Source organism: Lathyrus oleraceus, chromosome 5 (assembly GCF_024323335.1).
Source record: "Lathyrus oleraceus cultivar Zhongwan6 chromosome 5, CAAS_Psat_ZW6_1.0, whole genome shotgun sequence".
Taxonomy (NCBI): domain Eukaryota; kingdom Viridiplantae; phylum Streptophyta; class Magnoliopsida; order Fabales; family Fabaceae; genus Lathyrus; species Lathyrus oleraceus.
In genome coordinates this window covers 84,915,311-84,929,173 of record NC_066583.1, presented here as the reverse complement: position 1 = coordinate 84,929,173, position 13,863 = coordinate 84,915,311, and the positions used below count along the sequence as shown (strand labels likewise).

Here is a 13,863-nt window from a genome sequence, read left to right as displayed (position 1 = left end):
GTTGATTTTTCTTAATTAACTGATCAATGAGGCGAGGACTAATAAATTGATCACTTAAAGGTGTAGCAGATGTGTACCCACTTTTTTATTTGTAAAAATGTTGGTTAATTTGATTTATGTACAAGATAATGAATTATTTATAATTAGAAAAAAAAAATCTATTATTTCTCATATTTACTGAATTTTAGTGAAAAGATAAATATGTATTATGGATTTACATGAAAAAAGAAGTAATTTTTATTAACTGAAATAAAGGTAGTATTTTGTATTTGATATTAGATTTTGGAATTAATAAAAAAATTAAGAAAAATAACCAAATATAAACTAAGCCAATTAAAAATAAAAATAAAATCAAAGAGGGTGTCGTTAAAATTATAGGATGACAACTAACAAAAGCGTAGAGATAGCATGCCAAACATGGGAAATAACTAGGGCTCAACCCAAATGGTACTAAAAACCTAATTTACTAAAATTATACAACAAATAAAAAGGAGAATAAAAATAAATAATCAACAAAAGAAAACAAGCAACAAATGGCGACCCCTTATTTCAAGAATCAAAACAACAAAACTAAAATTTTGACTTTTTAAACTTTCAAAACCACCCAATTGATTCATGTCACTCGGTAAGGACTTTAATTATTATTATTGTTTAAAACAAAACAAAATAAAATGAATTAAAATAATAACTACATAATAAAGGAAGAAATTGAAATTAAAAAACAAAATAACATTAGAAATCTCAAAAAATAAAATCTCTTCTTTGTTTCTCTGCAATTAAAAAACACAACCATGGTTTCCAAAAAATAAATAAACAACAACGACATCTCTCCTCTCTCTTTTTTCCTTTTCCTTTATTTATTTTTACATAATAACAATAGAAACATAAATAAATAACTTCTAAAAAAAGAAACGTGGGGGTTTTAATGAGATGGTGTGGGAATGGAAAATTGGAAGATGATGAGAGTTTTTAATTTTGTTTTGGATTTGTGATTGTTATGAGGTTTAATGGAGTGTGGAGACTTGGTTTATGATGCTTTGGAGTTTCATGAAAGTTTGGTTTTATTAGATTGTGATAGTGTTTATGGTTGATGATTCAAAGTTGGTAGTGATTTGGAAGATGATGGGAGTTTTGATTAGGCATGACAACATAATCCGTACCCGCGGGTACCCACCCCGAACCCGCCCCGTTTATTTTATCATGTATATTATTATTTATTTTTGATAATTTAGAATATTAAATATGTGGTCAATATTTTGATATTTTAATTTGAATATATTATTTAAAATATTTGAAATGTATGTATGAAAGTTTTTTAGATTGTTTTATTTTATTATTTGTAATGTAATTTTATTTTGGAAAAAATAAATATTTCTATTAAAATAATTGATTTCACTAAATGAATGGTGACAGAGCGGGGATACTCGAACCCAATCTGAACCCGTTTGGGACGGGTTTGAGTTTTGATTCTTTATTCTTCATTTCCATTTAGATTTGGGGTGGGGAATGGGGATTGTTTGTGGATTCGGATTTGGGTTTGGGGTAGGTAAAAATTGTCCCCGACCCACCTTGTTGACATGTCTAGTTTTGATCAAACATGAGTTTTGGCTATTTGATAAAAAAGGGGGTTTTAGAGTGAAGGTATATTAGGAATTGAATAAAAAACAAGCATTTTTTAATGTGTAAAAAGTATAATTGTATGTACAACTACAAGACTTAAAAATATGGGTTATGGTGGTCGAATTTAGAAAAGTGGTGTAGTAGGTGTAAGAATTGAGGTAGTGGTTTTGGGAGAATTTGAGGGAGAGTGTTAGAATGTGTGAAATTGGGTGAAAATTATGTCATATTTACAGTGTTAGAAATTAGCTTAAGAGTTAAGTTTGATTTGTTAGATTAGGAAAGTTTGCATATGATTTGATATGATTTATTTCTTTGTGACCAAGCTTAATGAATCTGAATAGATTCACGACCTATGTAAAATGTAACAATAAAGATTAAAAATACTGTAAATGAGGGTAAAACACACACAAAAAAGAGAAAAAATACTAAAATTGGGGAAGGAGGAACTTGAACCAGGGACCTCATGCTAAACACACTTACTACACTACCAACTAATCTACCTTAGCACATATTTTTAAAGGAATGTTTGCTATATTTTTTAGGGTTATAAATTTTAGGCGAGAAAGTGACAACAAGGATCATTTTGTGATGATTTAGGAGAACATTGGAGCTATTGAAGAGCTTATTTTCCATTAGTTTTCATAAATACTTTTTATCAATTCATGATAATTGTTAATTTCAATATGAGTAGCTAAGCTATTTTAGATTAGGTCTTTAGAGACGAACATAAGTGTTTTGTTGGATCATATGGGTGTTTGATTATTTGAATACGTTTATGTTTTAATTATTATTCAATTGTTCTTTTTCTTACTTCTCTTTACATGTTGACGAGCACGTGAAGTTATTCAGATGAGTAGATATTATAGATTGTAAGTCCGTTGATCTAAATTAGGATAATTGTTCAACTTAGTAATTAACTAGGTATAGATAATTATAAGTTGTGGTTGTAGAGTTAATGAACTTAGAAACACCTAGTTTTACTTTCAATTTACCTAAGAAATTAGGGAACTATCGTTTAAATAAGTGAGTTGCACACCAAGGAATTGAGTATAATGGTCTTGTTAATTTGCCGTATAATTATCATATATTGTTATTTATCTGATACACATTCATCAACATGTATAATTAGTGGATTCAACAAAAATATCTAATCGCTTTTCTTTATCGAAACTTTCCTACAAAAATTTTCTCATTGTTATCTTCGTACCATTCATTTTTTAAAACCCCTCTTTGTTTATTTTAAATCACATTGGTATAAAAAAAATTAATTCATAATCCTTGTGGAGACGAATTATTTTATTACTTTGATGAGATTAGGACACTTTCAAGTTAAGTCATCAATAACACTTATCAACAATAAACTCAAACAAAACCTTATCATCTTTAGATAATTTAGAGACTGATAGAAAATTTCTTGTTATGCAAGGAACAAAAAGAATATCATTAAGAACAAGAGATATAAGAGTTTTGGATTTAGGAACCACACATGAAGACCCTACATAGTTAATAGATAAGGACTGGTCATTGGCTACACAAACATGACCATGACCTACATAAGATTTCTTGGTGTGTAAGAAATAAGAATGAAGTGTAAATTGATGGGAGGTACCTGAATCAGTAAATAAATTCTATTTTTCAAGTTCATCAGGTAGAAAATACTCATGTGTTGTGGCCATTATAGCTATGACTTGAGATTCATAAGTAGAGGCTTCATGTTTGGTAGTAGAGGCACTTTGAAATTCTATCCAATTGGATTGAGCTCGTGTAGGTGTGATGGTCCCCTCAAACCTATGCCAACATTTAGCAACATTATGGCCATATTTCCCACACAACTGATAAGTTGGTCGATTTCCATATGAAGAGAGACATCTACCACAAGTCATGCATCCTCTGCCTCGATTTCCTGCAAAATTCTCTATCACACACACACACACATACACACACACACACACACACACACACACACACACATACACACACACGCACACACACACACACACACACACACGCACACTATTTGTTGATTTGTGTGAGCCACATTTGCACTAACACTCGACACACCTAACTCCTACATAAACTTGTCAAGCTGAACTTCCTGAACATAAAGGAGAGCTTTAACATCCTAGAGTGTTAGGGATTTAGAATTTCCATACATTTTCATGAGAAATAGATTATAATATTCTGGAAATCCATCAAGGATGAAATCAATCTGATCTTTCTCTGAGATAACATCTCCAACAACAAGTAAATAATTGGAAATGTCTTTAATTTGAAGCACATATTCAGTAATGGATATATTACCTTTCTTCATAGATTTTAACTCAACAGAAAACTGTCTAACTTGTCTCTTCATATGAGCATTACAATATATTTGAATCTTGCTTCATACTTCAAAGTTATGCTTGCATGACAACACTCAAAGTAACATAAATTCTGATATGGTAGAAAGAACCCATATGAAAACAACTTTGGTGTGTGCGATTTAAGATTCATATTCTTCAGAGACTTTGCCTTCAATACAATCTTTCTCTTACTTAAATTTCAATGGAATTTGAGGATTCACCATTATCTTGTGCACTCTTTGAGTGAGGATGGCTCCTTCAACTTGCTGATTCCACATAAGATAATTGTTGTCTTGCAATTTGATTGAAATTTTATGACCAAAATGGTGTGATGGTGTTAGATCAGATCCATTGGCTGCAATCATTTGAGAGTTCTATGTCGATCTTCCACTCGTTGCAACTTATGAAGGTTCATCCATGATAGCACACAAGCTAGATATTCAATGAAGAAGATGAACACTTATTTTTTGGAACTAGAGAAGATTGTAACCTAAAGTTAGTTATAACTGAGTCGAAGTTAGATAGAGAGCGAAAGAGATCGAACTAGGTTACTGATACCATGATGAAATGTGAACTTCATTGCATTACGCTTAATGAGTTAATATCTTATAAAACCATGACACTCATATTTATTGAAGCCATAATGCTAGCATGCCACACTCATGCATGGAGTTCTCATGTCCTCACACATCTCTACTACAGGCATATACATGTGTTCTGCACTTACATTGTAGCTTAACTATATACACATATATGGTGCAACACTCTGTATGTTAAACATGAGGAGTTTTATCTTGTGTTACTCTTCTAATAGGTGGTAACATGAAGATGTTGGAACAAGTTTTCTTATACATCTACAATACTTAATTTTGGACGATAACAAAGTATAAAGAACAATTGAGTACACTAATAAGTGTCCATAATCTTAAAGATAAGTGAACTATGGACAAAGCAAACTCTAGACTTTGGACAAAGCAGACTCATGACTATCGGCAAAGCAAACTATGGACTCTGGGCAAAAGATTCTGGACTCTAGACAAGAGAGTCTGGACTCTGGACCTCAATAGATTGTAAAATAAGGTTGAAATATGAAGAAGTATTTAATTGATAATCAATCATCTGGATAACCAAGTCAACACTTTTAGAACAAACAATCCAAATTTACTATGGTAATCCAAGCCTTATTTTTAGTAGACTCTAAACTATTGATGAAGCTTAAAATTATTTCAAATAGGAAGCCAATTATTTAGAGAATAATGTTGAAAAAATATTTTTGGAAATAATACATTCAAACGTCTCTTAAAATGACAAATATGCTAAAATTATTAAGGAATGTACTACCGGCAGATGTCCATCATTCACTGATCAATCTTGTACCACTATTACAGCTGTGAAATTGAAAAAGTTTCCAATTTTATCCTCCACCAATACTATTCATCATCTATTTAAAGAGAACAAAGAATTATGAAGAAGAAAAGAAGAAGAAGAAGAAGAAGAAGAATAACGAAGTCGGTAAAAAGAAGAACAACAAACGAGAGAAACAACAATTACAACAATCACTACACTTAGAGTTTTTATTTGTATATTTTCTTAAGTGTAAACTCTAAAATTAATTGTGTATCTGCTTGTTTAGAAGCATTCTTGTAAACATATACTCTTTGTATTTTAATTTTGGTTAAATTCCTTGAGGGGCTAAGTTTAGTCTTTAGCCTCAAGAAGTCATTAATAATTGGTCTTTAAGTTTTTCCTTAAGGGACTAAGTTTAGTCTTTAGTCTCAAGAAGTCATTGGCAGTTGGTCTTTTAGTTTTTAATCTGTTTGATTAGTGGATTAAGCCCTTGTAAGAAGGCGAATAACTCTGACGAGTGGACTAGATAAAACCTAGTTAAAAGTGAACTAGTATAAAAAACCTGAGTATATCTATCATTGTTGTTCTTGTCATTAGCCTGCGTAAAAATAATTGTCATTTTTTAAACTCATTTCAAACCACCTCTTGGTTGTGTTTCTTGAACCTTCATAAGAGATTATCATTTTAATCGAATTTGATTAATAAAATTTGTAGAATATTATCTAATTTGAAATGTTATAGCATGTTTTGTGATCACAATATTTTCATAAAAATTGTTTTGTCCACTTTACGAATTTATGTTACTTTTTCTTTCTTTTGTTGCTCTTTGTTTTAAATTATTTCTTTGTAGAAAAATATTTTAAATGATGGTTATGGAGATTATACCCCATTGTCTCATATTTAAGTGTCTCTTTTATAATATTTTTTTATTTCAATTTTTTTGTCTTTTATAAAATATTAGTATAATATTTATTAATATAATTATATTTAGAGATTAATTGTTATGCACTGCCAGTGTAAAAAGTTTTACACTGTCAATACATCACAATCATCCATTTGTACTACTTATTAAGTGGTTAAAATAAAAGTCAAACATTTTAAATAAATCAATGATTGTGATTAATTGAAGGTGTAAAAAATATTTATATCGTCAATGTATATCAATTGAATTCTTATATTAATTATATTTCAATTTAACTATCTATTCAATTTATTATAATTAATAATAATAATAATTTAGTAAACAAAATTCAATTTATTATTATAATCAACCTAACTAACAATTATCTTAGAAAAAAGTGTACAACTGAAAAAAAGACTTTTTTTTAAAAGAATCTAGTGGTTAGAATTCACTGTATGATGTCCTTGCTCAATTATTGGATTCACTTAACAGAACAAAAAAAACATTTTATATGAAATGAATTGAGTTTTAATCAAGACATTAATATATTAAAGAGACATATCAATTTCTCATATAAGGAATTAAGATGTTGGGTTAAAGTGGGTATTCATCTAAGTCCCACAACCAGTAATTTAAAGAAAAAAGATGTGAAAAATTGATATAAATATGGAGGGTTAGTTTGAGTTTATTTATAGATTTGGACAATGGTGTGTCTAGAGAGGGCTTACAATTTTTATGTTTAAAAATTGTGGTTGAGAGGATTTTTTAATTTTTCGTCTAAAAATAGTTGTCGAGAGGATTTGCAATTTTTTGTCTAACTTTTTTTGTTGAGAGGGTTTGCAATTTATGTCAAAAAATGCAAGTTAGTAATATATTTTTATTATGTTTGTATTCAACTTTTGAAGATTTGTTCTGGTTACATTTCCAACAACTGGAATCTGAACAAAAGTTTGTTATCATCTTGATTCAAGTTTTTTTCTTAAACAATATTATGACTATATTGAAGTTGGATATTCCTTTGTTTGATGGGAGAATGTATTTCTCCTTGTGGCAATGCACCATACAAGATCATTTGGTTCAACAAGGTCTTGATTGTGCTGTAGAAAAGGAAAAATCGAGTGAGATGAAAGAATTATATTGGAATTCATTACAAAAAGAGGTTGTGAGCAATTCGGTTTGGCACTTGCTCCAAGGATTAAAATGATTGTGTTGAAATAAACCTCTTCAAAGAAATTGTGGGATTTGTTAGAAAGAAATTTTGCATCAACCACATTAACCATCGATTGATGATGAAAATGAGTTTATACTCATTAAAGATGGAAGATAAAGGTAATGTATTTAACCATATTAAAAAATTTAATGAGATGGTATATACAATTATGAATGCAGGAGAAGATATCAAAGATGAAGAACAAGCCCTAGTTTTGTTAGCTTCACTATCCAAATCGTACAAATCATTAGTGTAACTAATGTTAGTAGAGAAAACACTACAATTATATGAAATAGTAAAATCATTAAAGGATAGTCAACAAATGATGGTTAGATAAATCTCTCAAAGAAAATCATGTACTAGTAACCAAATGAGGGAAAAGAAAGAATTATGGTGATCAATATGGTAGAAGTTTTAAATCAAGAGATATGAGTTTTGTCAAGTGACATTAATATATATCAACAGTTTAGTCACAAGCAATCTATGTGTCTATAATTTATCGAGGATGTGCGAAGTATAAAGAAGAAGACAAAATAATTAAAAAATGTTATTTCTACAAGCAAACCTTGTTAGTTGTGAAGACGATCTTTTAGTTTGTGAGGATGAAGGTGACTAAGAAGTGAAGAGATGTGAGCCTTTAAATAAATGGAGGATATGTTGTGTTAAAGTGTATACTCCTCAAAGTCCTGCATCGAGTATTGTGAAGAAAAAAGAAGTGAAAGGTCATTATAAAAATGAAGAATTAGTTTGAGTTTATTCACCACAATAACTCTAGTATTTTGAGTATATTTGAGATTTGGGTAGTCGTATGTCGAGAGAGGGTTTATAATTTTGCCATTAAAAAAATATGGTTACGAGAGTTTTCGGCTTTTCCGTCCAAAAATAATTGTTGAGAAAGTTTATAATTTTTCCCCAAAAAATTATTTTTTAGAGGGTTTCTACTTTTTTAGTCCAAAAATTAGAAGTTATTAATAAATTTTGATTGTGAATTTATCTTATTCTATTTGTATTCAATTTTTTAAGATTTATTTAATTACATTTTCAACCGATGGTCCTTTTACAATATTTATTTGTTTTAAATTATTTATTGTCTTAAAATATCAATATATTATAAAGTTTAATTGTAATTTTGTTTCTCTTATTTTATTTTATTTTTTGGATTTTGATCCCTTCCTTTTAAAAATCACAATTTGGTCTCTCTTTTAAGTTTTGTATTGGATTTTGATTATTTTTAAAGACTAAAATCAAACACAAAAATTTAAAAAGGATCAAAATTTTGTTTTTAAAATGAGGATCAAAACTATAAAAAAGTGTTTTTAAAATAAAAATTAAAATTAAAAAAAGAGTAAAATAGGGGATCAAAATTACGATTAAACCTTATATTTTTATTTTTATTTATTATTTTTCAACTCAACTAACTAGTTCATTGATTTTAATTAATAAATATATTTTAATGAATAAAATTTATTTATCATTAAAATTAACACAATTAATTTTTATCTGATAGAATCATTTAATTTGAGATTGTGTCAATTATCTAAAGTCTTGTTCAAAAAAATTATTAGCATTTGGAGTTTAGTGAATAATAAGTTATCAATTAAAAGATAATTTGACTAGCTATGATATTCATTTTTAAAAAGGTGAGAATAAATTTGGAATGAATTATTATTATCGACTTAATATAAATAGTTCAAAGACATAAATCAAGTCATTAGGCCAACAATTAATCACAAGTTGACAAAATCAAACATAGTCTCAAGATGTTCAAAGTTGATCTAGACGGCCTAAAATACGTACAGATCGCCATAATAGTTATGGGCATAGCAATTTAATCTCCTCTTCGTTTCACTTATGGGATATGTGTCACATATGAAAGTAGGCAAATTATTTCCTTCCCACGATTAGAATCAATGTTTCTATTCCTCATCTCTAATTAAAAAAAAAAATGCTTCTTAAGATCTTTGACTCAAGTTCAATGAACCCCTATAAATATCCCTTAATAGTGAAGGAAAAAGAAATCATAGAATTTCCTTAAAAATACTCAGAAAAAGCTCTTCATAATCATATGAGAATCAGCTCTCACCATACTTAAAAACCTTAAAAATCCCTGTACATTTTTATTCAAAAGGATGATGAATATTGTTGGATTTTTTTTCCCACTAGGTAACATCCCGTTGACTTTCGATACAAATAAGTCGGTCTCTTTCTCGAATCAAAGGCTCATGATATTATTTGTTGAGGTGGTTTTTTCTCTAGGGAGTATTGAACATTGTGTACACTTCTTCTTTTAGAGTAACACTTTTGTGAAAGACACACCACATATTCACCCAAAATCTTAAGATGATAAGTGAGTAGATTCTCTCACTTATAAATGTTTAAATCTCCACATTTTCAACCAATATAAGACTATTATTCAAACTACTCACCGATATGTTCTCAACAAATATAATACCAAATTATAATTGGAGTTTGATATAACTCAATGTTTCAAAATTAATTAATAAGACAAGTATTATTTATAAATATTATCTTCAAATCATATATTATCTATTGTATAACTTTTAAAATTTATTCAGTTCTTTAAAACAGACAAACTATGCTATGAAGTGAAAAAAAAAACAGAAAATGACACTAAACATTTTTCTCAAACAAAATGTATAAATTTTACTATATAGCAGTTTCTTTAATTACATCTTCATGGTCACAAGCAGAATTTTCGTGATTAGGTGCTCAACAGCTTCTTCACACAACTTCTCCATGATTGAACAGAATCACATTCACACAAGTAACTCTGGCAACACACAATTATGACACTAATGTTTGGCTACAAATAGATTCCTTTTTTAAAATGTAGATGTTCAATCATGTCATCCACAATTACATATTGTTCCATTTCATAAATAACAACATTATATCTTTGTATCTGCTTATCTATTTGTGTCTTGTTTTATCTTTTCATAAATTAACATACTGTTTCAAAGATTAGATTCTCCCTATGTTAATAAACCCAATCCCAAAAGTATTTTCAGAGTCATAATCTTCACCAAATTATAGTGATTATGAATATGACACTTCCTTATAACATTACACCAAGAGAGAATATCTATAAGTGGGGACACATTGGTTGGACCAATAAATGAAAGTAAGTAAAGTGGCTGTAACACATTGGTCCTCTCATTTCTCAACTAGCATATAATGCTGCTCTTCTTTTTCCCGACCCAACAAGACATTAGTCCTTTTCATTCCCATCCTTCACTCACACACAAACACATATATAATATAACCTCACATCATAGCTTCTTATGCATCATGGAGATTCAACTAGGTCAGCCTCTACAAACTCATACCTCCATTGAAGGATTTGATCCTCATAATTACAACCATGGTTTAATTAATCAAGGTGGTTGTTATGAAAACAAGAAGTATGTCGAAAACAACCGTAGCTTCGAAGAGTCGTTTGGACATTGTTCGAAGTCTTTGCCTTTGTTAATATGGAATGGACAACCAAATGAAGAAGATGACCGCGGTAAAAAGATGAATCAAAACGTTCATATATCAAACAAGTAAGTTGATTCTTGACTTTTGTGTTTAGTTAAATAACAATGAATTTGTCAGAATCACGACTTATCAAAAAATATATAGAGTGATTCCAAACTTATCCTAAAACTAGTTCGCAATTTGATTAATTTTTTATGGTGTCATTACATTATACTCATATATATGATGTACATGAATGATTAGTGAAGGGGAAAACCATTTGGTAGGATGGCCACCAATTAAATCATGGAGGAAGAAAGAACTTCATCAGCAACATCCTAACCAAATAAGGATTGATCATAGAATGCAAGGTAATGAGAATCAAAGAGGATGGAACAAACTATACACTCACACTTCCGAATAAACTATATGACAAAGATTATAATTTGTACTTTCATGTTGTTTGTGTTTGGTTGAGTAAAAGGTATTATTTGCTTAAGTATGTTAATGTTTTGATAAACAATGAGTTTAGTAAAATAATTAGACAGTTTATGTATGTATTGATCTTGAAAATTATTAATGTTAATCAATGACTTTGATAATAAATTTATGATTTAATTTATTATTTTTAGTTTTAAATGGACATATTTAAAGTTCAAATTAAGGATGTATGGTTAATTTTCATATCAATCTATAATCATATATAATCCACATGTTATAATTGATTATTAAAATCAATTGTTACAAATAAAATGATTAGAAAAAAGTTATTAACTCGTTATATCCCTATCTGATTTAGAATTAATCTTGATTTAAATTTTTTTAAAAATTTAAGTTATTTTTATTAGAATTAATTTTTACTTATATTTTAAAAAAAAATATTTTCAATATTTTTTTTATTTTTCAAAAAAATAAACTTATTTTAAAAAAAAAGGCGCATTTTTTATTTTTTGTAGTTTTTTTTAAAATAGTTTTTTATTCAGAATTTTTTTTATCAAAAAAAAGTCTTTTTTTTTATTTTATAAAAAAGTTTTTTAAAAATATTTTTTGATTATTTTTTCTTTAAAAAAATAAACAAATTTAATTTTTATTTTGGATATGGATATTCAGAAAAAATAGATTTGATTAAAATCATATTTAAAATATAAATTTAATTAAAATCATATTAATAATTAATCTATTTTTAATATCAAATTTAAATATATTATTAATAATTTAAATAATCGATTAATTTAAAGATCCCTATTTAATTTGCGAAACCCTAATTCATATTCTTAAAATTGATTTTCAAGCAAGTCGTCTTATAAAAAAATTTAAGAAACAAATGTATAACAACACATAAATAAATCTACCGACAAGAAAAATACATAAATAAAACTAAGATCAATATAAAAGTTATTGTCATATTATTAAAATTGAATTACTTACTTCATATACAAAAAGTTCAAAGATAGAGAATTATAAAAGGAAAGATGTTTGTATCTTTTTGGGGAAGTTATGAAAAAAGAATGAAGTCCTTAGTCATGAAATTAGTCTATTTATTTTTAGTAGATTGTCATGGTTTCAAGCTTGACACATGTTTGGGTGATATTTATGGCAAACTTCCAATTTGATCCCTTCCTTTAAGCATTGCTTCCAATGACTCATCTCTTTAAAACACCATCATTCCTATTTAGCTCCATTTGTGGCATGAAGTTTAGGAACTTTTTGGTTCACCCAAGTTCTATTGTATCAAACTAGGCAGGCTCAAAGTGAATCAATAAAGGTTTGGAGGTAGCACCTCATTGGTCAAGTGTTTTTTGATTTTAGGAATGGAAAAGAAACCAAGTGCTTTCATATCAACCCATCTTAGTATCAAGGAAATTTGACTTACCTTAAAGGTTGACAAACTCTATCCTATTGACTAATAAAGATATCCCTTCTTTTGGTAAACTTTCTTGATTAATTTATGACCTACTAAAAAAAATAAGGAAAAATATGAAGTTAGAGTTGTACCCATTATCTATCAAATATCTCTCTTATTCCATCTTTGATTTCAAAGCATCATTTGTGTACTAAGCCTTTCAAAATTCTTTGATGACCGCTTCGATCTTCAACATACTAACACTACAAAAAGAAGACCCTTAACCCAAAAGCCCAGGTACACGTCTTCTTGAAGAGATTATGGGCCAGTTTGTTTTATCTTTAAAAAAATGGATTTTTTCTTTATATTTTTGAAAATAGATTCTACAAAAATGTTTTTTAAAATATTATAAGTTTTTTTAAATTTATTTTTTATAAATTAAAAGATTGAATTGTTCATTCTATAACATAAATATACATTATTGAAGATCAAAACATAGTCAAAATCACAATTTTTTCAAAAAGTTGTATCTTAAAAATGATTTTTATGAAAAGCTATTTGAAATAGCTTCAAAATTAAGTGATTTTTTGAAAATTTGATATCCAAAAAAAGTTTTTGATAAAATGATGAAATACCTAAAATAACATTTTAAGATTCAAACCAAATTTTCATTTGAAGTTTTTATGAAAAGTTTATTTGTAAATTTTTTTTACACTAAAATATGTAACACTATAAAAATTATTTTTAAAAAAAGTTAAAACAAACGGGCCCTATAGAGTTAAAAAAATCATTAAACAACTTATTACTGCAATAAATTTCTCGAATTGTAATCTTTGCCACTAACACCTTACTTAATTATTATTACTTATAATTGATAATATTTTATAAGTTACTTAATTGTTATTACTTATAATTGATAATATTTTATAAGTAATATGTGAAGCAAAATGTTTTTCCAAGATGTGAGATGTCTTGTTTCTATATTATCAAGACATTTTAGTAAGAAAGAAATATATTAAGCATAATGTATCTCATTCTATGAGACGTCTTACTCTGGGTTTCTTTGCATGTGAGATAATTTGAAAAAAATTTGCACTTTAAAGATTTGTCTTCTTTTATATAC

General features: G+C 28.0%; 1 protein-coding gene across 1 annotated transcript; it reads left to right on the top strand.

The window, feature by feature from the left end:
* The first annotated feature begins 10,319 nt into the window (after window positions 1-10,319).
* Window positions 10,320-11,522, top strand: LOC127083757 (auxin-responsive protein IAA29). The gene is made up of 2 exons (XM_051024090.1): window positions 10,320-10,983; window positions 11,162-11,522. Exons 1-2 carry the CDS (start codon window positions 10,616-10,618, stop codon window positions 11,319-11,321), a joined length of 528 nt encoding a protein of 175 aa, XP_050880047.1. The 5' UTR covers window positions 10,320-10,615; the 3' UTR covers window positions 11,322-11,522.
* The last annotated feature ends 2,341 nt before the right edge of the window (window positions 11,523-13,863 follow it).

Excerpts from the sequence above, each read along its gene's own strand:
- LOC127083757 (XM_051024090.1), top strand. The coding sequence starts at position 10,616 with ATGCTGCTCTTCTTTTTCCCGACCCAACAAGACATTAGTCCTTTTCAT. Across the intron at positions 10,984-11,161 it reads AACGTTCATATATCAAACAA|TGAAGGGGAAAACCATTTGG; the intron begins GTAAGTTGATTC and ends ATGAATGATTAG.